Below are 25,810 nucleotides of genomic sequence, written 5' to 3' on the forward strand. Positions count from 1 at the left end.
CCTTTGGACGTTTGGGAGGCGGCCCTCTCTGCCTGCACGGCACCCGCCACCTTTTATTCATTTTATTATATTTTAAATTTTATTTATCTATTTATTTTTATGAATTTATTTTATTTATTTTTGTGTGCGTTGGGTCTTCGTTGCTGCGCGCGGGCTTTCTCTAGCTGCCGTGAGCGGGGGCTATTCTTGGTTGCGGTGCGCGGGCTTCTCATTGCGGCGGCTTCTCTCGTTGCGGAGCACGGGCTGTAGGTGCGTGGGCTTCAGTAGCACACGGGCTTAGTTGCTCTGCGGCATGTGGGGTCTTCCCGGACCAGGGCTCGAACCCGTATCCCCTGCATTGGCGGGCAGATTCTTAACCACTGCGCTGCCAGGGAAGTCCCCCACCACCTTTTAATGAGCCCCTGCTAATTAGTTTGTTCTTACACACTCATCTCTCCTCTCCTCCCCCAGCTTATGGAGGGTGCAGGGCACGGTTTGCTTTGGAGGGAGAGGATGGGAATGGGCTGGGGATGGGCTGGAGGTAAGAGCCAGTGTACTTAGCTTTAAAGAAACATTTTCTTTTGGGCAACTCTTGGGCACTTCTTACCATCAGTGAGTGCAAGAAAGACACAGGCAATTTGTATGTGTGGGTTGGTGGTGTGTGTGTGTGTGTGTGTGTGTGTGTGTAAGGGGTTCAGTGGGAAAGATGGGAAATGGCAGGATTTGTCTCCTGGGGGTTGGCCACCCTGCTTTAGGGCACTGGCATGTCTCAAGGGAAGAGAGATGTTTTGCTGATCAGGGTGTCCCGTCTCAGCCTGTGAGTCCTGAATGTCTGAGGCAGGAAGAACACCATCTCTGGAGTCAGCTGGGCTTGGTTTCCCATACCTCCCTGTCAACCTGGGCTCAATACAGAGCTTTCCTGAGCCTCAGTTTTCTTATCTGTAAAATGGGGTCTCTTAGTCCCTTTCATGCTGCTGTAACTAAATGCCGCAGACTGGGTAGCTTATACACAACAGAAATTTATTGCTCACAGTTCTGGAAGCTGGAAGTCTGAGATGAGGGTGTCAGCGTGGTTGGGTGAGGGCCTTATCTGGCTTACAGACTTCTTGTGTATCCTCACATGGCAGATGGGGCAAGGGAGCTCTCTGGAGTCTGTTTTATAAGGATAACAAAGCCATTCATGAGGGCTCCACCCATGAAATTCATATGCCGAAGCCCTAACCCCCAATGGGACTGCATTTGGAGATAGAGCTTTTAGGAGGTAGTGAAGGTTAAATGAAGCCATAAGGGTGGGCTTCTCATTTGATAGGATTGGAAGCGTTATAAGAAGAGGGAGAGAGAGAGAGATCCCTCTCTTTTCCTTCCTGTGCGTGCACCAAGAGAAGGCCATGTGAGGACACAGTGAGAGGCAGCCACCTGCAAACCAGGAAGAGACCCTCACCAGGCTCCAAATCTGCACCTTGATCTCGGACTGATCTTGGACTTGCAGCCTCCAGAAGTGTGAGAAAACAGATGTCTATTGTTTAAGCCACCCAGTCTGTGGTATTTTCTTAGGGCAGCCCGAGCTGACTAAGACAACTGGTCTGGCTCTCTCCCTGGTCTGGGAATCTCCTGAAGGCAGAAACCACCTACTGTCACCACGCCGTCTTCCCTTCCTGGCTCAGTGCATGGATCTGGTGCAATCATCAGTGCCCACAACTATGGACAAAAGTGGTCTTCTCCCATTGGATCCTCTGGTCTGTGGCCACTGTGATTATGGGCAGTGTTTCTGGTTACCCTCTGGTAGGGTCATCAGATAAAATACAGGACACCCGTTACATTTGAATTTCGGATAAGCAACAAATATGAAGTATGTTTTTAGCATAAGTATGTCCCTAATACTGCCCAGGGTATACTTACACTAAAAAACTATTTGTTTTTTATCTAAAATTCAAATTTAACTGGGCATCCTGTCTTTATTTTTGGCTAAATCTAGCTATCTTACCCTACGGTCTTTTTCTAGAAGGCCTGGAGAGCAAAAGCAGCAGTTCTCAAAGAGGGGTCCCAGGACCAGAGCATCAGCAACAATTAGTTCAGAACAGAAAACCTCGGGCACCACCCAGGCTTCCAGAACCAGAAGCTCTGAGGGTGCCAGCATTCTGTGTTTTGACATCTCTCTGGGTGGTTCCACTGGACGCTATAGTTTGAGGGCCATTGACCTATTGAAGGATGCTGATGGTGGGAGATTCCATTCCCCACCAGGGCGTTGGACTCAGTTGCCGAAGTGTAGCAACATAAATGGTATCCGGGACGATGCGAAAGGTGTCCTTTCCTTGGGTTTCTGGGGCTTCTTGGAAGACTGCAGAGGGTTCCGCAGGGCTCTGTTCCACCCGCCCCGATCTGCTCCCGAGCCCGCGGAGGCTGTGAACCAGAGAATTTATTCTCCCGGCCGGATCTGCCAGTCGCAGCAGTGGGGGCGGGGCCTCAAGGCCGGGGGACACGTGTGCCGGGAGGGAAGCAGGAAGTGACCGCGGAGTGGAGCCGGGGAGCCAGCGGCTGCGGGGCTGATGGAAGTGGAGTGGGGGCTTGAGAGGGCACCGAAGTGAGTCGGCTTTTCTCTCCTTCGGCGCCTTCGGTGGGGCTAGAGGCCCGGGGGCTGGGGCCAGCGCGAGCAGAGCGTGGGACTCGGAAGGGCAGCCCCATACAGTTTGGAAGGGGGTGCCCCTGGGAGAGGAGGGGGTCGGAGGAGAAGCGGGGCGGCCTCGGAAGGTGGCAGAGGAGGGGGAGGGGTGCCCGGAGCCCCACCTCGGCCCCTCTCCAGGGCGAGCTGGAGGCTGTTGACCTGCCTTCCTTTGACAGTGGTTCCCCAAGATCTCCTTTTCATTTAGTGCTTCCCGGTGGGCATGTGTGGGGGGCCCCGGAGCCCTGGGAACGGCCGTGGCTACAAGTCCAGCTGCTCCGAGTCCCCTCCCTCTGGTTCTGGGGGTCAGCGGGACCCCTTGAATTTGGCTGGGAATCTGGTTAAGATGCAGCAGGCCCGAGAGGGTGATTTCTAATCAACCCCCAGGTCGGCCGGTCCTCGGACCACACTTTGAGCAGCCAGGTATTAGAGAACATTCTCCGCAGTCACGTCAGCCCAAACCCGAATCATTTTGCTCAGTTCCACTCTCGAAGTCAGGACAGGTAGGTAGGTTTTGTGAAGTGCTTTTTCCACCTCTGCAACTTTTTCATTGGCATCTTGAAGCTGACTCTTGGAAGCAGGGTGACAGGTTTAAAAGGGAGAGAAAATAAATAAATCCTCTATCAGCCAGGAGCTGTGTGCCGCTGTGTGTGGTGTGGTGCTGGCATCTTTAAAACCGGAGCGGGCAGAGAATAATCCTGCCTTCCGCAAAGCAACCCAGGTTTATGTATTAGTGTCAGCTCACGAGGAAGTCTGAGCCCCATTGCAGAAGCGGCTTTTGAGGTGCCCTGGCTGACCTTGCCTGCTCCCAAGGCGCTCCTGGTCTACCTGCTGGAGAAAACTTTCTGTTCTCTTGGGTCTCTGTGGCGGTGGCCCTGCTGATGCCTCGTAGGGCAGGAGAACTCACTTTCTAAGTTCTTGGTCTTGTAGAAGTTGTTCCAGTTTTAGACCTGTGCTTTCCACTTTGATGTGCATGAGAATCCCCCATGGAACTCGCTAAAATGCAGGTTCTGATTCAGCAAGTCTGGGGTGGGGCCTGAGATTCTGCATTTCTAACTTAGCTTCTAAGGGCGCCTAGCGCTGCTGGTTGTGGGACCACCCTTTGAGTAGTGAGGATTTAAAACAGCAAATGGAAGAAACTTCTCCAAGGGGCACTGAGCTTGCGTTGCTGACAATAGATCTGCTGTTGTAGGGATGGGAAGGATGGTGGCCTTGGTCTTCCCTCTGTGTCCCTTTTTCTTACATCTCAGGGTGCTCGGGTGTAAATAGGGTCTTGGAAGGGTGTTTTCCCCTCCCACTAGCCCCCAAGAACACCCACGAGCTTCCTCGTTTGCCAGCCCACAAAATCCATTGTTGACTTTGGCCCGTTGGTGAATGTAAACGGTTTCCTCTTTTCTGTAGTTATTAAAAGGCACATTCAACGCTGAAAAACAAAGTTGTTTTTTTGTTATGACCTGTCTTGGACGGTAAGTACTGAGGAGATGATAGCTATGTGCCTTTCTTTGTAAATGCTGTTTGAAATTTTATCCGCGAGCAGCTAGAAAGAGAAGGTTGGTGTAATGATCCGATGTCTCTGTTTAAAGACAAACGTGAACCATTGTCTGTAGGGTACCTTAACTAGATGACACATGTAAGAAGGTGGGTTTTTTTTCTAATATTTGCTTTTCTTTATTTGGTGCAGTCATCATTCTGAAGTCCACTTAGACTATGGGGACCCAATCGGAATCCAGAGATTCTGTTTCTCTCCGAGGTTTCCTGGCACCTTGGCTGAGCCTGGGCACAGCTGGACTCACCTGGGCTTATCTGGGTTCACCTGGACTCACAGCCCTCCTGGGTCTGAATCTTGCTGTGTTGTTGACCCACGTGGCATGAGGGCCCTTCCACCCTCTGCCCTGGTTTCCTTCCAGGGTCAGAGGCAGAATCTTCAGCTTTTGACCTGCAAGCTCAGGCTGCTGGCTCCTCTCAGACCGCTAGGGCCTGGCAGGGCTGAGCCCAGTGGGGTCGTGTCCAGCCCTGTGGTTGCTGGAAGATGGCGGGGGCAGGGGGCGAGCTGAATGAGCCCTTTGAGATGAGGCCCTGACCCCCAGCGTTTATGTACCAAAACACAGGGCTTTTCAACCAACAGGTTTCTCCGCCTCGTAACTTTCCACAGGGAGCGCCTGATTCCCTGTCATTTTAGAGCTAGAATTGAAAACATGTCAAGTCTAGAGGAGATTCCCCAGCTTTGGGAGCAAGCGTGCTCAGTGGACTGGGGGAAATGCCCCTTGGGTCTCTGTTTCCTTGTTCTTGCTGAGTGTCCTCTTCAAGTTAAGCTGGCCCTTTTCAATTCAACACATAGTTTTGGGGTGCCAGAAAGCCCTATTTTACAGGAGTGTCAAGTGCGAAAAAACATCATCCCTGTTTTTAAGCAACGAATGATATAAAAGATGAAGGAGGCAAGCCCACACAAAGAAGACACCAAAGATGTGCCCTCGGACGGGAGTGGGGAGGAATCAGGGAAGCGTGGAATTGAAGTTGGTGTTAGGTGGGCAACAGAGGATTCACTGGGTGTGATGGCTGGAGGGCGGGGAAGAAGGCATGCTGGGAGGAAACCGGATAAAGGAGACTTGGAGTAGGACCATCTGGGGCTTGTCGAAGTTTCTGGGAATAATTGGGTTGAGTTGGAATACGATGCCCACGCAGGGTGCAGTGGTTGAACAGTTATTGGGCTAGTTGCAGGTCAGTCTAGGGCGTGTACACTTTGCAGGCCTTGGGAACCGCCGTGGGAACTGCCCCGGGGAGCTACTGAAAGTGTGATCAGGTTGTAGATGGAAGAGCTTCAAGAGGGAATCGGAGCTAGTCACCTGTGTTTGGAGAAGACAGAACCACTGATGGACGATAGGCAAGGCCAGGTAGAAAAGGCAGAACGTGCCGGAAGGCTGCAGTCGCAGACCCTCCCATGCGCCCTTCCTCCAGGCTAACTAATTCACATTCTTCGCGCTTCTTCTCTTTGGAACTATTTCCCAATGTTGTCCCTTCTGTCGTGGCATCTACTCCTCTGGCATCTCCCTACGTGTCCGCGTGTCCCTCCTTTTGGAGTTAGATGATTTCCAGTACCCGGGGAGAAGCTGGATGAAGCCGCCCGACGTGCGCCGGGTCATTGAGGTCACTGCGGGATGGATGGCGGAAGGGTGCACGCCAGCAGCCCAGACGTGGGCCAGCTCGGGTGGAGGGGCCGCGGGTGCTGACCCTCTCGTGCTCCTCCTCACACAGCCGTATCCAGCATGCTCCAAGGCCACAGCCCTGTGTCCCAGGCCTTGCTGGGGACCTTCTTCACCTGGGGGATGACGGCGGCCGGGGCAGCTCTTGTGTTCGTATTCTCTAGCGGACAGGTGAGTTGCCTCGGTTCGGTTCTGGGGGTTCTCGGGGACTCTTAGCGAGCTCTGAAACCAGCCCCCTCCGCCCAGCCGGGCTGCAGACTCGCTCGTGCCGCCGGCCACAGCTCCAGGTTGGGGTGACCTTGGCTCTGCCCCCTTTCCTCCCCTTGTCCCCTCCAACTTGCTGCGCCCCTGCTCCTGGGTCCCCTGCTTCCCCCCTCCTGACTCAGAGGGAGCAGGAAATGAGAAGACCAGGTACTCAGCCTCCTTGAGCCCTCTGCCTGATTTCTATCCTCTGTCTAGTTTCTCTTGGGTCCGGAGCAGGTGTTGACGTGTATGAGGTTTGTACCTCTCCTGCCCTGTGGCCTCGAGTTAGAGATGGTTGAAAAGACCTTGGGGAAAAGGAGCGGGGGGGGGGGGGGGCGTCTGTCCACTTCCTCTTTTACCCCATTTCCAGGCTCTTCATGGACTCCCTCACCCTCTTTGGGATGAATACCCGCACACCTGCCTCCGAGGCTCCTATAGACCCCACATCTGCCTGCCCCTCCCACCCCTGCACCCCTAGATCCCCCAGACTCCACCTCTCCCTCCGCCACACGCTACACCCTCCTACACACTCCACGCAAACTCCCACGCTCCTCTCCCTCCCCTCCCCTCCCCCCCCAGACCCCTACGCTGGCCCTGTGCATCCCCCTCACATCCCCAGGGCCACACCCCCGTACACACCCCACCTGGTCCCTCCCCTCCCCACGCCCCCCTCCTGTACCCGGAAGTCCTTTCTTTCCTGCAACCTTGACCCACCCTGTCCACGGCCTGGAGCCGTCAGCCATCGATGCCTTGATGAAAGCGAAGCCCCTGCGAGGCTCACGCAGCCACAGACACTGTAGGGGTGGTTAGCCAGAAGTGTGCTGGGAGGCCTGTCTGGAAAGCAAAACCCAACTAGGAAGCCGGCCAGCCGGGCACTCTTGTGTCAGAGCCTGAAAAGCAGTGTTGATGTCGCCAACAAGGTGGGGCCTCCCCCACTGCCCTCCCCCGCCTGGGGAGACCCACAGCCCCGAGGAGCCCCGGGTTACTGTCGACAGGTGACCTAACCCTCCTCCCGTTTCCTGACGGCCACGCCAGGTCTTCTGGGATCCCGTCCTCGCGCCCTCCTGGTGCAGAACATCTTCACCGTCTCCTCTCATCTCATCTTCACCAGTTTCTTTTGCGTTGAGAAGGCGAGATCTGAGTCGAAATAGCTGGGGTCTGGCTGGCCCAGCTGGCCCTGGAGACCCGAGTGGAACTCCACAGCCCCGTGTGGCCCCGGCCGATGCTGTGGAGGCTCCTCAGAAGGGAGAAGCCATCGCAGAGGTGCCCCCTTCCCCTTGGGAGCCGCAGAGCCACTCGTTTGTGTCGTGTTAGTGTAATCCCCAGGCCAGTAGGAGGAACTGCTGAGTCCTTTCTCTGTGTGGAGGCACACAGGGGGTCCCCGAGACCACCCATGTGTTTGGTGATTCGCTATACTCGGAGGACTCAGCATCGAGTTGTTCTCATGGCTCAGGTTTATTACAGCGAAAGGACACACGATAGCATCAGCAAGACAGAGACGGTCAGGGTCTGGAGAAGCCTGTGCCCAGATTTGGGATCCAATGCCCCCTTCCTCCCGTGAGGGGGCACAGAGCGTGCACATTCCCCCAGCAACGAAAATGCAGTAACACGTGGACCATGTGTCAGCCCAGGGACGCCCAGTGCAGACTTGGGCCCCAAGGTTTTTACTGGGGACTGGTCACGTGGGCATCTGTGCTGAGCTGCCAACCCAAATCCCAGACTCGAAGAAGGAAAGCAGGTGTCGTGCACAAATCACCTTGTTTGTGAAGCAGGCACCGGGACCCCCCCCTTACCACTCAGGGAATGGGGCGAGCAGTCCCTGTGCCAGCTTCCCAGAAGCCAGCCAAGGGCTAACCTTGAAAGTGGGACCTTCTAAAGACAGCAGGCCCAGCTGGGCTGTGTGAGCCCTCTCTGCACAGGAGGGGTGCAGGAGGAGTGGGAAGGGGCTACAGCATGAGGGGATAAAGCCAGCCGTAGACGTGAGCGCACAGGGGTTGGCTCTTCCCCTCCCCGTCCCTGGGGAACCTCAGTTTTCGCCCAGCTAGAATGGGGGCTGTGGTGATGGTCCCTTGGGTTAGTAGACTCTCAGCCATCTGCCCTCTGCTGCTGTTGGCAGCATCAGCTCAACTTCACTCAAGATTCATTTTCTAGATTGAAAAACTCATGTCGTAATTGTAGGAAGCTTGGAAAATATGGAAAAGCTGAAAGAAATAATAAAAAAGTTCGTGATCCCACTTCTCTGAAAGGAAAACTGCACATATTTGTTCAAATGTATTCAGCTGTATTTGAGTGTACATAAGTACAGACATATCTGCTTTCTTTACATAATGAGGAGCAAACTGTCTGTGGTGTTTTATAACTAGCGTTTCTCACTGGATGTTGTAAGTACCCCTCCCTATACCACTAAATGGTTTTTTGATTATTTTGATTACTCTGGTTACTTAAATGGCTGTAGAATATCCCGCCATAAAAATGCATTGCAGTTGAGTTAGCCAATCCCCAACCTCTGGACAATTAGTTTATGTCTCTTTTTCTTGCTTCTAGAAATAGTGTTATGATGAACATGAATCTTTGAGCACACATCTGATTAGTTCCTTGAGAACAGGTTTACTGATCTTAGGAAAAGTATAATGCTTCTCCTTTCAGGATCCAGAGGAATGCTGAAAGGATGATTCTACCTGACTTTGGAATTATATCTGTCTGCTTTGATTAAATTAGTTGATTAGACCAACTTGGCTTATGTCGTGGCATGCCTAGAGAAGAATGTCATTTGTGTGGCTCACTGGGGTCAGAACCTTCCATCCACCCCCTTGCCACACAGAGGTGGGAGAGGGTGCCTGTAGCCGGTGATGATTACCTGGCAGCACTAGCTTCCCAGCCCTCACTGGGAGGCTCAGGGATGGGGGTGCTAAGCATCTCAGCGTATCGCTAGTGTGTCCATGTGGCTATAGAATATATCCCTAACTTAGGCCACTTCCTGAAAAAAAAAAACAAAACAAAACCCTTTTTATTGAAATCTACAAAGCAGGTTGGTTAGTTTCTAGTTTTCGGCTCTCACACATAATGCTGCAGAGAGCATTTTTGTACACGCGTCTGGTGAATCCACATGTGCATTTCCGTTAGGTAATTATGCGTGGCACTGCTGGGTCATAGGGTATGCTTATGAAGGTTTACTTCTAGTGGGTGCTGCCAGCTTTGCCAAGTGACTGTACCAGTTTGTACCGCCTCCTTCAGTGTGGGAGGATTTTGGTTGGTCCACATGCTCCTTGCCAGTACTTGTCAATTTCCATCGTTTAGACCAGCTCCTTACTAAAGGTTTATAGCCATAATTCACAGGGAGAGCCAAGGAAGAGGCAAAACACGTGGACCAATGAAAAGCAAGGGTCACACTGAAAGAATGCTCTGATTGGCTGTGGGATGGATGGAAGGTTTTAAAAACATTTTTCCCCCTGGTTCTTGGCCCATTTTATAAAGGCTTGGATCCAGGATTCCAGATAGGTTCGCAAAGTGAGGCACGGGCTAGACTTTATTCATGTGGCTCTCTTAGGCCTCTGGTTTCCTCTTATCCCACGGAACATGCCTTAGAAACTGAAACATCTTCTTTTCATTTTCAGAGGCGGATCTTAGATGGAAGCCTTGGCTTTGCTGCAGGGGTAAGTAGCACGTGGTAGGAGGGATGTAAGTGGAGGATGTTTATTCTGTTATTTCTCCGCTAAGGGGTATTTCCAGTTTCTCCGCATGCGGCCAAGCTGCATTTCTGTGATCTGCAGGCACTAATGGCTCCCTCTGCTCGCAGACCCTGTTTGCATCCAGCATACTGAATGCCCCTGCCTCTCCTTAGACAGTGAAAGAAGCTTGTTAGCAGCTGTCTCAGGACTTGTAAATAAGTATTTCCAAAAAGATAATATTTACGAAGGGCTTAGCACAGAGCTTTGCTGGCACTAATTAAATATTCTCTTTCTCTCCTCCTCCTCACCCTTGAAAGACCTTATATTATAGACATTATCGTTTTTTTTCTGGCTGCGCTGAGTCTTTGTGACTGCCCGCGGGCTTTCTCTAGTTGCGGTGAGCGGGGGCCACTCTTCTTTGCGGTGCGCCGGCTTCTCATTGCAGTGGCTTCTCTTGTTGCGAGCACAGGCTCTAGGCGCACGGGCTTCAATAGTTGTGGCTAGTGGGCTCTAGAGCTTGGTAGGTGTGGTGCACGGGCTTAGTTGCTTTGCAGCATGTGAGATCTTCCTGGACCAGGGATCGAACCCGTGCCCCCTGCATTGGCAGGTGGATTCTTTTTTTTTTTTTTTTTTGTGGTACGCGGGCCTCTCCCGTTGCGGAGCACAGGCTCCGGACGCGCAGGCTCAGCGGCCATGGCTCACGGGGCCAGCCGCTCCGCGGTATGTGGGATCCCCCCAGACCGGGGCACGAACCTGTGTCCCCTGCATCGGCAGGCAGACTTTCAACCATTTGCGCCACCAGGGAAGCCCCTGCAGTTGGATTCTTAACCACTGTGCTACCAGAGAAGTCCCCAAGACAGTTTCAAACGTCTAATAAAGTGGAGCGAATCCTATGAGGCAGCCCAGGTACCCGCCACCCAGCTGCAATCATCATTGACGTTTTGCTAATCTCATTTCACGTGTTTCCCCCTCCTCCCCACCCCATATTATCGGGAGGTGGAATACTGTGTAAAAGCAAATCTTAGACATCATGTGATCTTACTTGTAAATTCAATGCACAACTCTAATTGAATGACTCTTTCTCTCTCTCTCTCTTTCTCTCTCCCTTCCTTCCTCTCTTTCCTTCCTTCCTTTCTTTCCTTCCTTCCTTCTTTCTTTTTCTTTCTTTCTTTCTTTCGTTCTTTTTCTCTCTCTCTCTCCCTTTCCTTCCTCCCTTCCTCTCTCTCTCTCTCTTTCTTTCTTTCTTCCTCCTTTCTCTCTCTTTTTCTTTCTTTCTTGCCTCACCACGCGGCTTGCAGGATCTCAGTTCCCCGACCAGGGAATGAACCTGGGCCGCAGCAGTGAAAGCACTGAATCCTAACCACTAGGCAACCAGAGAACTCCCTGAATGACTTTTTTTAAAAAAAACATAGTCATCATGGTATTATCACACCTACCAAAATTAATAATTCCTTATTATTATCCAACACTTAGCTCACATTCAAACTTCTGCCATTTTTAAAAAAAATTGTCTTCTAAAATTGTTTTCTTAGAATCAGGATACAAACAAGGTTTTCATATTGAATTAGTTTCATACTGAATCTTTTTGGTCCCTTTTATTCTTTAACAGTACCCCCCACCAGCCCCCCTGCCCCGTGGCCTTTTTTCCCCATGCTAGTAATATGTTAGAGAAACTGGATCATTCATGTGTAGAGTGTCCCACATGCTGACTTTGGCAGATTGCTTCCTTATGGTGCTGTTGAACTTGTTCCTGTGTCCCCTGGGTCTCCTGTAAGCTGGGAGTTGGACCTCAAGGCTTACTTAATGCAGATTCCATTTTCCAGGCATGAATCACATGAATCACTGTCATAGTGGTGCTATGTATTCCAGTCGCATCAGTCACATCAGAAGGCATGTTAATATGTGGTTTTCCCTTTTGGTTGCTCAGAATTTGGTTCCTTTCTCCTCTTTTTGTAGTTCTGTGATCCGCAAAACCTGACCCGGCTGTGGGACCTCCCGAAAGTTCTCTAAGTCAGCAGCTGTGAGACTGGCATCCGTGGAGACATTCTGGGTGTTTCACAGGGCATGGAGAGTGGTCACAGAATCAATTCCCAGGTCCTCAGCTTCCAGTTTTGTTCTCTTTCCCCAAACGGCTCTGCCTGAGAATATACCCCAGTGGCAGGTTCTGTCTTCCCACCTTCCCCAACACAGTTGTCCTCTCCTACTTCACGAAAGGAAGATGCACTTTTGCCTTAGTTCCTTGTCTTTGGGTAGCAACATCTCCATGCAGAGATGGAGGGACCCTTGGCATGTTGGTGCTCGGGTGGAGATAGTGAAGGACTTGAACCACTGATCGCTGGACACAAATCCTTTAGCAATTCGGAGACTGTCCCGTCCTTTGAATCAAACTGTTAGCAGAGAAATCCTTTAATGTAGGGAATTCCCTGGTGGTCCAGTGGTTAGGACTCAGCACTTTCACTGCCAAGGGCCTGGGTTTGATCTCTGGTCAGAGAACTAAGATCCCGCAAGCTGTGTGGAATAGCCAAAAAAAAAAAAAAGCCTTTAATGTAAATTTCCATGGTGGACCACTCTGGGATTTTGAGCCTCCTTGGATAGAGTTCAAAGAACAAAATGACAATATTATAACAATATATCTATTTTTTTCTATCTTCTTTACATGAACACGTTTTCTCTTTGTTTACTTTAAGAAAAGAAAGAACCCAAGGAAAAATAGAAATAAAATTGATTCTTAGCCCTGTCTTATTCTAGCAATAACTTCTTAATGTTTATTCACAGTTATATGAATGAATTGAAAAAATAAGAAAAAAAGCCTCATCCATGAGAATATGCATTTCCAAGGATATTTTACTTTTCAGTGTCTAATAATTATGAAACAGCATATTCAATTTTTGTTATTATGAATATGTTCTCAACCACTAATAGTTCTAAATTTATTTATTTATTTATTTATTTATTTATTTATTTATTTATGGCTGGGTTGGGCCTTCGTTGCTGCGTGCAGGCTCTCTCTGGTTGCAGCAAGTGGGGGCTACTCTTCATTGCAGTGCGTGGGCTTCTCATTGTCATGGCTTCTCATGTTGCAGAGCATGGGCTCTAGGTGCGTGGGCTTCAGTAGTTGTGTCACACAGGCTTCAGTAGTTGTGGCTCGCGGACTCTAGAGCGCAGGCTCAGTAGTTGTGACGCATGGGCTTAGTTGCTCCACGCCATGTGGGATCTTCCCGGACCAGGGCTTGAACCCATGTCCCCTGCACTGGCAGGAGGATTCTTAACCACTGCGCCACCAGGGAAGCCCCTGTTTTAATGGTCACTCAATCCAGGAAATTGTTATTTAAGCAGTTGGAGCCCTAGGCTCACAGGGAATTTTAAAAAATTAAATGGAAATGAATAGAAATATTTTTTTGCAAAGCAGTATGATAAAGAAACCAGTGACAGACTTTCTAGCATAAAATATAGGTTGCTCTAGGATAAAATTCTGTGGGGAAATTCAACTGAAGTACAAATCAAGGAGAAAAAAGAATGATGTACATTTTTTACTTTTGAAGAAGAGCTTGCACGTGTGGTTTTGCGTGTAGAATGTAACCCTCGAACAGAAAAGTGCATTAGACATAAACGCACAGCTTAGTTTGTGTATATTTTTAAGTGGATAATGGGAAAGTCAAATCCCTGTGCTGTTTATTTTCATTTATTTATTTGGCTGCAACGCGTGGCTTGCAGGATCTTAGTTCCTCCGCCAGGGGTTGAACCTGGGCCCCGGCAGTGAAAGTGGTGGGTCTTAACCACTGGACCACCAGGGAATTCCCTCTCTATGCTGTTTAGATCCCACTGGGTCCATTTAAACTACCGATGAAACGGTTTTATTTAAAGACATCAATATTTACATGCCAGAATTTATGTCTTTTGCGACTCTTTAAATTTGAGATGAAAATATTTATTTTTTATTTTTTGAATTTTATTGAAATATAGTTGATCTACAGTGTTGTGTTAATTTCTGCTGTATAGCAAAGGGATTCAGTTTTCCATATGTATATTCTTTTTCATATTCTTTTCCATTATGGTTTATCACATGGTAGTGAATGTAGTTCTCTGTGCTATACAGTGGGACCTTGTTGTTTATCCATTCTGTATATAGTAGTTTGCATCTGCTAATCTCAAACTCCCAATCCATTCCTCCCCCATCCCCCTTCCTCCTTGGAAACCACAAGTCTGTTCTCTGTTTCTGTGAGTCTGTTTCTGTTTCGTAGATAAGTTCATTTGTGCCATATTTTAGATTCCACATATAAGTGATATCATATGGTATTTGTCTTTCTGACTTACTTCACTTAGTATGATGATCTCTAGGTCCATCCATGTTGCTGCAAATGGCATTATTTCATTCTTTTTTATGGCTGAGTAATAGAAAACATTTTAAATGTCAATTTCAAAATGAGTGAGAGGATACCTAGTTTTTCAAAATTCTTGTAGAGTTTACACAGATACAGAGTTTGCAGAACTGTGTTCTGTGCTGACCTGCCACTTGGGTGTCCTGATCTAGTTTACTCTTTTAGGCCAAAAGCCTTTGTGAGATTTATATAACAAAAGACAAAACCCAAGATGAAACAAGGAGGGAAACAAACAAACAAAAAACAGGTAGAGTATACCAGTCTTCAGGACATGTAAGAATGAATTTGGGAGCATGAAAACAGGAAAATTTAAGAGTTCCTTAAAAAACATCATCAGACCAGTGTTTTATGTTCTTTTCTGAGGATCTAAAATAGTTTTACTTCTGAGTTTTAAAATAGTTGGTGGAAAAAAAGAGATTCTAAAAGTTATCTTTGTGTCTTTATTAGAAAATAAGTCATTTATTTTTCTAACAGTGACCTTGAGAATATGCTAGTTGCACAGAGGAGCTTCTGACCAGTCTCCCGATGCAGGGAGAAAAGTACAAGCTTGGTGGGAGAGACAGCTGGGACTCAAACTCAGGAAAATTCAGTGGCATTGGTGACTAGAAGTGGATTCTCATAAATGCCTCCCCAAACTAGAGAAAGGCAATAGAGCCCCAGTAGTCCAAGCTGTAATAATTGCTTGTACTTATCATGGACCGATTTATATTTAATACAGTAAACCTACCGCGCACCGCAACAAAGAGTAGCCCCCTGCTCGCCGCAACTAGAGAAAGCCTGTGTGCCGCAACTAGAGAAAGCCTGTGTGCAGCAACGAAGACCCAATGCATAAATAAGATAAATAAATTTTAAAAAATCTTAAAAAAAAAGACAAAGAAGAAGAAAATCCCCTTATCTTTCCTACTGGCTTCCCAGAGGTCACCGCCATTAACCCTGAGTGTGTATCTTTGGGGAGCTTTTATGACGCACGTACAAAGTGTCAGGACAGTTAGATGTGCCATAGTGCCTGATACCCTAAAGGCTTTGCTTCTTCAACACTGCTTTCAGGTGCTTCGAATCTAGAAAAAGGGAAACCTGGCCATCAGACATTTGACTGGGGTCCCATTGTACCTTGCACAGACATAACATGTTTCTACAGTCAGTTCTGCGAGCATTTAGGTATGTGTCATATGTATATTAAAATCTGTCTCTAATATAATGCTGCAGTGACATATTAACACAGTATATAACTGTGCACTGCAGCAAGTGTTTCTGTGAGAGAGATTCCCAGGACAAAGGACATAGGTATTTTTTTTTAATTTATTTTTATTCTTAAAAAATATCACTTAGATGTTGCATTTATTTTATTTATTTTTTATTTGTGGATGCCTGTGGGCTCTCTCCAGTTGTGGCGAGCGGGGACCACTGTTTGCTGCGGTGCGCGGGCCTCTTACTGCAGTGGCTTCTCTTCTTGAGGAGCATGGGCTCTTGGCGCACGGGCTTCAGTAGTTGTGGCACGCGAGCTCAGCAGCTGCGGCTCACGGGCTCCAGAGTGCAGGCTCAGCAGCCGTGGCACATGGGCCCAGTTGCTCCGTGGCATGTGGGATCTTCTTGGACCAGGGCTCGAACCCCTGTCCCCTGTCTTGGCAGGCGGATTGTTAACCACTGCACCACCAGGGAAGTCCGTCTGATGTCTCTTTTTCTGTGAACTAACTAGGAATCTCTAAATCAGTATATATTCTCTCTCAAGGAGGAAACACTTGTGTGGAATAAATATGACCATGAAACTGCGGAAGAGAAAGATAGGCTACCAATCAAAAAGCTTACTTCTAGGCATGAAAAGGCAATTTAATATCTATTATTTAATCCCATAGGGATCTGGCTCCTTATGAAAGACGTGATTTTTCTTAAGGAGATTTTGGCTGAGTCTGCTTTTGTGCCACAAGTGGTGAGTGATGTTTTCTCCAAATAACTGGCTCGCTGTTGGAAGTTAATGATGCTCTTCAGTGATGGCCTTTGAGTCTGGAAGGATGATAGTGACCAGCTGTTCTCCATTTCCGTGGAGAAATGGATGGGAAGAAATGGACTTAAATTGTAGCATGAGAGATTCTGGGAGGAGATTCCAGCCAGATCCATTGGAAAGGTTTCTTCTAGAGTAAATAGGAGAGAGAGAAGGGCCAGGGGTGCAGAGTAGCCATTGAATTGGGCTTCGGAAAGCCTAGCTTTTATACTCCTGGCTCTACAGCTCCTGGATTACGAAGTAATAATTGCTGTTACCTTTTCTCCTTCTTCCTGCCTGAGAGATAGGGACGCCTGATATGTCCTAATGGAGAATTTTCAATGTGAGGTCTTTTGGACCACATTGAAATGGGCCGGGCCACCACCAGACAGTATGAGTACTCTAATGGGCTCTGATGAGGCTCCTGCAAAGATGATTGCTGTCCGTTTCTCTGATTTTCCTCTTTATGAGGCTGAGTGAGATGAAGGGCCCCTGATGACCTCCTGGGGATGCTGAAGCTGTGTGGACCTTGAGCAGGTTCCATCCCCAGCATCCCTTGGACTGTGGACAGGTTACCTTGGAAGTTTCATGGCAGTTGTCCCATGCGGACTCCTCTCTTAGATCTGCTTTTTCAAGATTTGAGGAACCAGGGAGCCCCAGGGCCTCCTAGATTTTACTCTCTGCAGCTTTTCTCTTGCACTGGGATGCAGAGACCAGGGAGGTGATGTTGGTCTGTTCTAGGGCTAAGGCCGCCCTTTTAGTGGGCGCTCAGGGCAGGGAGGGCATATTCCAGGGTGGGCTTGGTGGGACCTTGAGCCACCTGTCACAGGGGTCTCATTTGACAAGGTGGGTGTGGCCCGGTACAGGAAGAAGATGTGGGGCTGGGCCCTCCTCTTTTCTTTTTTTTGGCCGTGCCACATGGCATGTAGGATCTTAGCTCCCTGACCAGGGATCCGACCTGTGCCCCCTGCATGGGGAGTGGGGAGTCTTAACCACTGGACCGCCAGGGAAGTCCTGGGAAGGGCCCTTCTCTAAACCAGGACTATTCACTATTCAGGATGCTTGTCGTTAAGGGGCACCTGCCACTTCTCCACAAGGCACTTGCTTTTTAAAGGTCTCAAATGACCAGTTTCCGGTGGGAAACTTCTGTGTCTCAGCTGAGTGTCCTCAAGCCATGCCAAGGCCAGGCAGGAGACACTGAACGCATCACAGGGGACAAGCCTGATTTTTGGCCGGCGCCCCAGCCCCCAGACAGTAGTGGTTCCTGTGGGCGCGAGGAAGACGTGGTGACAGCTCTGCCCCCCGGCCCTCCCCTCACCCTGTGTGTACGTGCGGGGCAAGATGAGGCCCTTCCTTCCCAGCACATCCTGACTCCACGTTGTGGTGGGGAGCGAGGTCTTGCTGCGGTGGGGGGGGTGGTTGGCGAGGCGAGAGGGGAAGAAAGGAGAAAGGGAAGAAAAACACCCGGGAAGAAGGCAGATGATGATGATTATCCTTATTGTCTTTTTTCTTTTCCATTTCATGCTTCAGACTTCCAGCGCCCTTGTAAGCAGTGCAGGGGAGGAAGTGATACTTGTTACCTTCTCTCTGCGGTGACGGGAAGGAACCGCGTTTGCATTGGTGGCAGAGCCCACATGTCTGAGCATCTGGGGTGGGGCGGCCCGGAGCCTGCCCAGGGCCCTGGACGGACATTGTTACCTCCCGGCCCCCGTCGTGCCCCATCCCCTGTCCTCTCCTTCCCCACGTGCATCCTTGGGCAGCCTCCACTCTCATGGCCTGGCAACCCGTTTCCCGCTTTCTTCCTCTGCTTTTCCTTGTGATCCTGGGCCGGCTCTACAGTTGGGCCAGGGCACCATCCTTGGGAATATCTGTGCCTCTTTGTCTGGGGGCCTCCTCCCCTGCTCCCATGAAGGAGGAGGTGTGAGTGTATGTCAGTGGCCAGCAGGGCTGCAAATAGTCAGATGTGAGTGCCCCAAAGTCACAGTAACTCCTCCCCTCCTCTCCCCTCCCCTCCCCTCCCCTCCGCTCCCCTCCCCTCCTCTCCCCTCTCCTCCCCTCTCCTCCTGTATTCCAGGCACTGTGTCAAGTGCTGAGCAGTTGAAAAAGTGCCAGGAGAGAGGGTCTCTGTCTTTAAGGGAGTTCTGATCTAGCGGAGGGGTGGGCACACTACACCAGTGGTCCAAGTCCAGCCCTCTGTCTGTTTTTTTTTTTTCCCCACTGTCTGTTTTTGTAAATGGAGATTTATTGGAATCCAGCCACGCCCATTTGTTTACATATCAATATTATCAGCGGCTGCTTCTGCATTACAACAGCAGCCCTGAAGAGCTGCAGTAGGACTGCGTGACCTGCAAAACTATCTGGCTTTTTTACCGAAGTTTGCTGATCCCTGATGTAGTTGCAGGTAGGTGATGGACCACGGGGACCACAGCTCTGTGCTGTGCAGGGCCCCAGGCTGGAGGTCGTGGAACGTTCCCTGGAGTGTCCGATGTTCCCGAGTCGGTGATTTCCTGGGGGCCTGGGCGTTGCTCCTGAAGTCAATGCTACCGCTTCTCTTTGCTGGAAGGGGGCCTTTAAGAATCTCCAGGGAATGGCTTTGCAGTGAAGAGTGATGAGTTATGTGGACCCTTTTGCTCCGTTGTCCTTGTCACATAAGGCACGCTGTGGCCGTCAAGACGGACAGCCACAGGTGAATGTGTGCAATTTGAGATGGTGAAATAAAGCCAGGTGTCCCCCAGCTCACAGCAAACTCAACTTTGCCACTCTCATTGGCATCCGTGGTCTAGCAGAGTGAGCTAACTTGGCCTAGCGTCCTTGGTGGTTTGATTCCAGGGAGCTCTCTGGCTTTGGGGAAGCTCCCTTCCTTCCGATGCAGTGGTTCGCCACCCTGGCTGCACGTTAGAAATCACTTGGAGAGATGTGAAAAGCCCCATGCCCTGGACGCACCCTGGACTACATCAGAATCTCCAGGGGGTGGGATGAGGCTTCAGTAGTTTCTAGAGCCCTCCCCACTTCAGTAGTTTCTAGAGCCCCCTCCCCGCTCCACCTCCCATCCCTGTGATTGCATTGTGCCAAAGCTGAGAGCCCCTGTTGTGATGGGAACCATGGTTTAGTGAAGGGTGAGCTGGTGTTTCGAAAGATCAGACTCCCTTCAGAGGCTCCATGCATCGGTGGGGCTAAGGATCCAGCTTAGCCAACACATTGGGTTGGGGTCATGGTTAGAGGAGCACTGGACGTGGAGGATGGGGCCTTGGAACTTGGACGGGGAGCCCTGGAGGAGGCTCCTGTCTCTGGTCTCCATGGAGGCTGCCATGATGGAGTCCACCATGCACTTGGCAGTTGGCTCCCGAGGCTGGCTGGTTTTGATACCAGCCTGGGGTGGAAGGGGACAGTTGTTGTACGAGAGAGGTGTATTTTCCAGTTGGTCAGGCGATGGTGGACATCCGCCATTTGGGAACTCAGGCTCTCCCTTGGGGCTCCTTGGCCTTCACAAATCAAAGATGGGAGGCAGAATCTTCACTGTTTGGAGACCTTGAGCTTGAGTTCTCCCTTCAGGCACTGTCCTCCTTCGATCACATACTGCGTCTGAAAAAAAAAAATCTCAGGGCTGTTGGGCCCTTCTGGGAGTCATCTCGGGCACCCTCTGCCATCTGACAGGGCAGTATTTCACCCAGTCCACACAGATGGTGGGAGCACAGCTTGTTCCCAAAGACTTTTGCGAAGAAGGACTTTATACACTTTTTTTGGGGGGGGTGATCTGAGTGTTTAGCTAGCTAATTAGAAACTTATCTACTAACCTAAATGTCTTCTGCAATTTAAATAAAAGAGAGGGAGTAGCTGACATCATTTTTCATAGGCAGCTTAGTACAAATCACATTAAAAAGCTTGTATCGAGTGTCAGCTCTTTTGCAAGATACTCTGAGCACAAGGGATCAAAGTTAATATCGGTTAAGTTTTGTCCTTGAGCCTTCACATGCCAGGACCATATCTATACACGTTATTGACATAGCACTTTGTGCCAAGGCTGGTGTTGGGTGGCATGTTACTGCTTTTCCCCAGTGGCTAGTTCACAAGGAGGGAGAGGAGCGAATAATCAAAGCTTTGTGAAGGGCCCGTGTGAGTTTAGAGATGGCCCAAACACGTGTTCTCTTCACAGAAAAGCCCTTTGTCTTGGACCAGAAGGTGGGAGCAGGGAGAGAATCATCTTCAGGCCAAGCCATCTCACCATTTCCTGAGCACCTACTGTGTATTTATGGGGAGTATGCAAAGAAGTAAGATATAATCCCGCTCTGTGGGGGGGTTTAAGATGGGTTAGGGAAGAGAGGTCATATTCACCTGTAATCAAGAGACAGGTCAGCCTGTGGTTGTAAAAAGGTAATTGACGAAAGGTGATGGGAGCCCCCTGGGACAGGGAGGTTATTTCTATATGGGGAATAGAGAGCACTTCTTTGTGGACGAAGCTCAGGTTGGAAGGATCCGTAGAGTCTGGGGGTGGGGAAGGAGGAGGGGAAGGAAATGAATTATAGGCGGAAGAACAGCAAACTGGAAGTACAGAATGGAAAATACAGGAGTGGTGATTGGTTTGGTTGGAAGGTGGTGCCAGAAAGGTAGACTGGGGCCCGATGTGACCAACCTGGGGTCCTGTGGAAGGGAGTTGGTGATCTGTTCTCTAGATCGATGGAGGAGACCCTGGAGGTTTTTGAGAGGGTGACATCAGAGCTGTGCTTTCAGGAAGCGCATTCTGTTGGTAGCAGATAACGTGGCCATAGGGGACATGGAGGGGGAGACTGGCTGTGGGCAGGCAGGCTGGAGGCTCTTGCATTACTTTAGGTGATGCCTTGACTTACTGGAACCCTTGACTTTGGGCAGAGGCAGAGGAGTTAGGAGGGGAGACAGCAAAAGACATTCCTGCTGGAGAACTCAGGGGCTTGGCAGTCCTTTGATTATGAAGGTAGCCCAGGAGGTTCAAGCCCATCAGAAGTACTGTGTTCCTGGGGCTACCTCCCCTGGGGTTGTTAGAGAATTTAGCTTCACCATCCTGTCTTAAGGGGTGAGGGGGACTCTCCCAGAAATGGGGAGGTGGGGAGGGGTCTCTTAGGTTTACATCAGGCTTTTCTCATTTGAGTGGGTTTGTACTTTGGAATCTATGTGTTGGGATGGTCTCCATGGAAACCAGCCCCCTACAGCTAGTTGTACTGATGGTGATGCTTCCTGCTGCTCACTCTGTTTTTAGTGACCTATATCCATTAGGATTAGGTTTGACTGAGAGTAACTGAGACCCAAAAATAGTGACTTAAATAAGAAAGACTCCTCTGATGTAGAAGAAATCCAGAGACCGTGGCTGGGAACATAGTTCCATGGAGTCACCACGGATCTAGACTCCTTTTTTGCTCGCTGCTTTGCCCCAGATGGGAGCCTTTCTCTTTCTGGCCCAAGGTAGCTGCTAGAGCTCAGGCCATCACATCTGCCTTCCAGGCAGCAAAATGGCAGGAGGGAGGGAGGTTCCTTGCAGGTCTTGCATGACAGCCCCATTTATAGCTCATTGGCCAGAACTTATTCATAAGACCTCATCTAGCTGCAAAGAAGGCTAGGATACATGGTCTTTACACTGGGATTCTGTTATTGAAGGAGAGAGAACAGTGGAAACTAGAGCAGGCAGTTAGCACTCTCGGCCATACAGCCTAGCGCAGAGAGAGCTTTGAGCTCTAAGATATCATTGATTTACCTTCTCTGTGTACATTTTCTATATGCTCTTTTAAAAAATGGGCTGTGTTATTTCTTTCTTTAATTTCTTTCGAAATGGAGGAGTAATACACGAACTTGGTAAGAAATTCAAGTAGTACAATGGTGCACAGTAAAAAAGTAAGTCCCTCCATCTCTTTGCATCAGGCAGGGCCTTGCGGGGGGGTGGCTGTGGGTCATGAATGACGAAAAACCTAACTCAATCTGGCATAAGGAAGAAAAGACATGTATTGGTCCATGCAATTAAAATGTCCAGGCATGGGGGCTTCCCTGGTGGCGCAGTGGTTAAGAATCCACCTGCCAATGCAGGGGACACGGGTTCGAGCCCTGGTCCGGGAAGATCCCACATGCCGTGGAGCAACTAAGCCCATGCACCACAACTACTGAGCCCGTGTGCCACGACTACTGAAGCCCGTGAGCCTAGAGCCTGTGCTTCGCAACAAGAGAAGCCACCACAATGAGAAGCCCGTGCACCGCAACGAAGAGTAGCCCCTGCTCGCCACAACTAGAGAAAGCCTGTGTGCAACAATGAAGACCCAACTCAGCTCCCCCCGCAAAAAAGAAAAAATGTCCAGGCATAGAACTGGCCTCAGAATCTGCTACATTCTGGATCAAAGGACATCACTGGGACCTGCTTTTCTCCATCTCCTGGCACTGCTTTTCTCTGTGTGGCTCCATTTTCAATAGTCTGTTCACATCCTCTCAGGCTCAACGTCCAGATGAACGAGGTCTGTCTTTCACACCTCTTGGAGTTGAGTTTCATGGGCAGTGAGCAACTGACCTGACTTGGGTTATGTGTTCATCCCTGAATGCTAATCCCTGTGCCCATGGGGATGTGGCACGTGCCCTGTGGCCAGGACTGGTCATGTGCCCTCTCCCCTGCATTAGATAAAAAGCAAAGACTAATCATGACTAATAATGGGGGGGGAGCAGAGATGATCTCTGCAAAGCAAAACCGAGGTACTGTCGCCAGCGCGGGGGTGATGGATGTTGAGTAGCCAGCACACAGCAGATGTGCCCCCACGTTCCTCGGCTTGGTTAGAAACCACCCCAGGACATCGTGACTTAAGTCAACAACACTCCATTATTCCTTATGATTCTGGGTCGGCTGCACTCATCTGGGTGGTTCTACTGGGCTCGCCTGGGGTCACTCGTGAGGGTGCAGGCATCTATCTGGCAGCTTGGCTAGGCTGGAGGGTATAAGAGGGCCTCACCCACCGTCTAGGGCCTTCACGCTACCAGTTGTCTGGCCCTCTGTCCACACGTGGGGTCTGTCCACCTCATGGGTCAGTAGCATAGTCCAGGCTTCCTTACAGGGCAGTGGAAGAGTTCAAGAACGTGCAGTTCAAGAAACTGCCAGGCCTCTGGAGACCTGGACTCTACACAGAGTCACTCCTCCACGTTTTATTGGCCAAAGCAAGTTGCCAGGCCCCACGAGATTCAGGGAGGTTGGGAAATGCTCTCGTTCTTAGCAGGGGGAGCCAGCCTTTGCTGGCATCACGGCTCTGCTCTGCCGTCTCCCCCCTTCCCTTGCAGAGGGGAGGGCTGTTGACAGTCTCCCCTTCCAGAACCAGTCTTCCTCTTCTGTTGCCTAGCGCCTTCACTATTGCCATTTCCAGCGGTCACTGGACTGCTTCACCGAACTCCCTTTGTCTTGTTTTTCCACCTGCCTCTTAGCTTCCCTCTGGACTCCCCACCCAGTGAGACAGAGTGCTGGCTTTCTGTGTTTCCATTCGGTTTGTTCAACACCCGAGGAAGAAATTCGAAGAGCCAGTGAAGCTTAATTTGTTTTCTGCAAGCAACAGAGAAGCAAAGCCTTTATGGGAGGGATGAGTCATAGGTGCTCTGGCCTCCTGGGAGGAAAGGGCTCCGGCTCAATTTTTCTCAGTACAAGGGCTACATTGTTCTAGAGGCAAGAATTAGCTATTGAGTGAGGTGGCATTCTGTGGCTAACAGTAGTATAATCTCCCTGGAATCTTTCTGTGGGGAGACACTTGGCTTCTTGAGAGTGGGTGTGTCCCGGCTGTGGATCTGGAAGAGACTTGGGTCAAATACTGCTTTTTTATATCCCATGCTTCAGCATTTCTTGGTTTCATCATCCTGTATAACCTGTATAACCTTGATTTTTTTTTTTGAGTCCCCAAATTTCCTTTTAAATTCAGGAAGCAATCTTCTTCCCTCCTTGCAGGGGAGTCCCCACCTCATTTGGTGACTGTAAGTTATGGTTATAAAGAGCCTTTTGCTGAGGGTGGGAGAGATGGGGAGAAAGCCCATCCCGGTGTGTCTCGGGCAGGTGTGTCTCAGGCAGGTGTGTGGGCAGCGCACTGGGTAGTGGGTGCCGAACTGTGGATTTTACTCCTCTCATTGCGTCCCCGCCCCGGTCCCCCCACGAGGATGGTGAGAAACGTGGAGCTCATGGGCTTTCTGTTTCTGAAGCTGTTTCTGGTCTTCTGTGAAGAAATCAACCACGACAGCCCTGGGGCTAAGTGAGTTAGTTCTCCAGGAGGGTGGAAAGAATATATATCTGTTAAATGTATAAACAAGGGGAAAACGGATTAGTATCGTACTTAAGGCAGGAGGAAGGGGCACAGAAGTCATTGCCTATGTATAACCTTTAAATAGCCATAGTCATGGGCTGAGCATCCTTGCTTGCTGCCTTTCCCAGGGCCTGGAGAGGTTTGTCGGACTCAGGGTCCAGGGTCAGATGTGGGATGGAGGTAGGGCCTCCCTCCCCACTCCCTCCCAACGCCTCCCAGCCTGAAGAATCGGACCTCAGGAGTAATGTCTTCCCTGGGGGAGAGGAGCCCCTCTTGAGGCATCTGAGGCCAGGAAGCAGAACTCTGAGCCAACGATGCAGTAGTAAAGAGAGTGTTAAGAGAGCGTTTGGGCTATAGGACAGGGAGTCCTGAGGTCTGGGGTGCATTTCTAGCTGAGCTGCTTACGGTCCCCATGATTAGTGGCAAGTCCTGTAACCTCCAGGCAGGCATGTCACGGCTCCACCGAGACTGAAATCCTTCCCCTCCTACCTCGAGAACATGGTGGGAGGAAAAGTCCAGTCATGACTGTTTAATGCTTCCGTGCCCTCTGGAGCAAAGAGAGAACGAAATCCCAGGGAGACAAACATTTTAATAGCTTGCCCGTGGAAGCTGATCTTTGCTGTCAAGGTGCCCTGGCTTTCAATCCCACATCTGACTTGGGCTCGAGGCCAGGAGCTGATTCCCTTCTGGACTTGCAGATAGTGAAGGGAACAGAACCATCAGGCCTGATGGAGATTCAGCTGCTCGAGAATCATGCAATTGACAAGCAAGGGGAAGGGAAGGCTTCATCTTACCTGTACACAGATTTTCTTTTCTTTTTCTTTCTTTCTTATTTTTTTTGCTATATCATTTCATTTCTTTGGAAACCTTTCTGTTTCTGGTCTTCTGTGAAGAAATCAACCACGACAGCCCTGGGGCTAAGTGAGTTAGTTCTCCAGGAGGGTGGAAAGAATATATATCGGTTAAATGTATAAACAAGGGGAAAACGGATTAGTATCGTATTTAAGGCAGGAGGAAGGGGCACAGAAGTCACTGCCTATGCATAACCTTTAAATAGATTACCGGTTTGAATGTGCACAACACTTTGTAATTATGCATAAATAAATCCATGGGGAGGGGGGTGTCCACGTGTGCACTTCAGGGGACACTTGAATCTTAGGGGCTCCTGAGTCCCAAATACCATTGTATGACATTGGTGTTTTGCTTCATAATTTTCAAAGCCCTTTCCCATCCTTCATCTGACCCTCCCAGTAATCCTGTCGCTTGTAGGTTTTATTATTTGCATATAATAGATGAAGTGTGTGCCATGTTCCATGCTGGACTCCTTTGTCTGACCTGTGCATGGGATGCTTAGGGCAGGAGGGGAAAAAAAGGGAGCCTTCAGTGGTCCTCCTGCCCCCCCGCCCCAACCCAGGGCATGCCAGGGAC

The 25,810-nt window shown here is 49.9% G+C and overlaps 1 protein-coding gene across 4 annotated transcripts in view; it reads left to right on the forward strand.

Moving 5' to 3' along the window:
• The first annotated feature begins 2,470 nt into the window (after positions 1-2,470).
• SLC39A11 (solute carrier family 39 member 11) overlaps positions 2,471-25,810 on the forward strand; it is a 290,857-nt gene continuing 267,517 nt past the window's right edge. For 3 of the 4 annotated variants that reach the window (XM_082605176.1, XM_082605177.1, XM_082605179.1), the window contains exons 1-3: positions 2,471-2,560; positions 5,891-6,009; positions 9,696-9,734. In XM_082605176.1, coding sequence (XP_082461302.1) covers positions 5,902-6,009; positions 9,696-9,734 — 147 coding nt within the window. In that variant the 5' untranslated portion in view covers positions 2,471-2,560; positions 5,891-5,901. The remainder of the gene's footprint in view (positions 2,561-5,890; positions 6,010-9,695; positions 9,735-25,810) is intronic. The other variant, XM_082605178.1, reaches the window with a different exon arrangement.

This window comes from Mesoplodon mirus (genome assembly GCF_964341445.2).
Source record: "Mesoplodon mirus genome assembly, chromosome: 18".
Taxonomy (NCBI): domain Eukaryota; kingdom Metazoa; phylum Chordata; class Mammalia; order Artiodactyla; family Ziphiidae; genus Mesoplodon; species Mesoplodon mirus.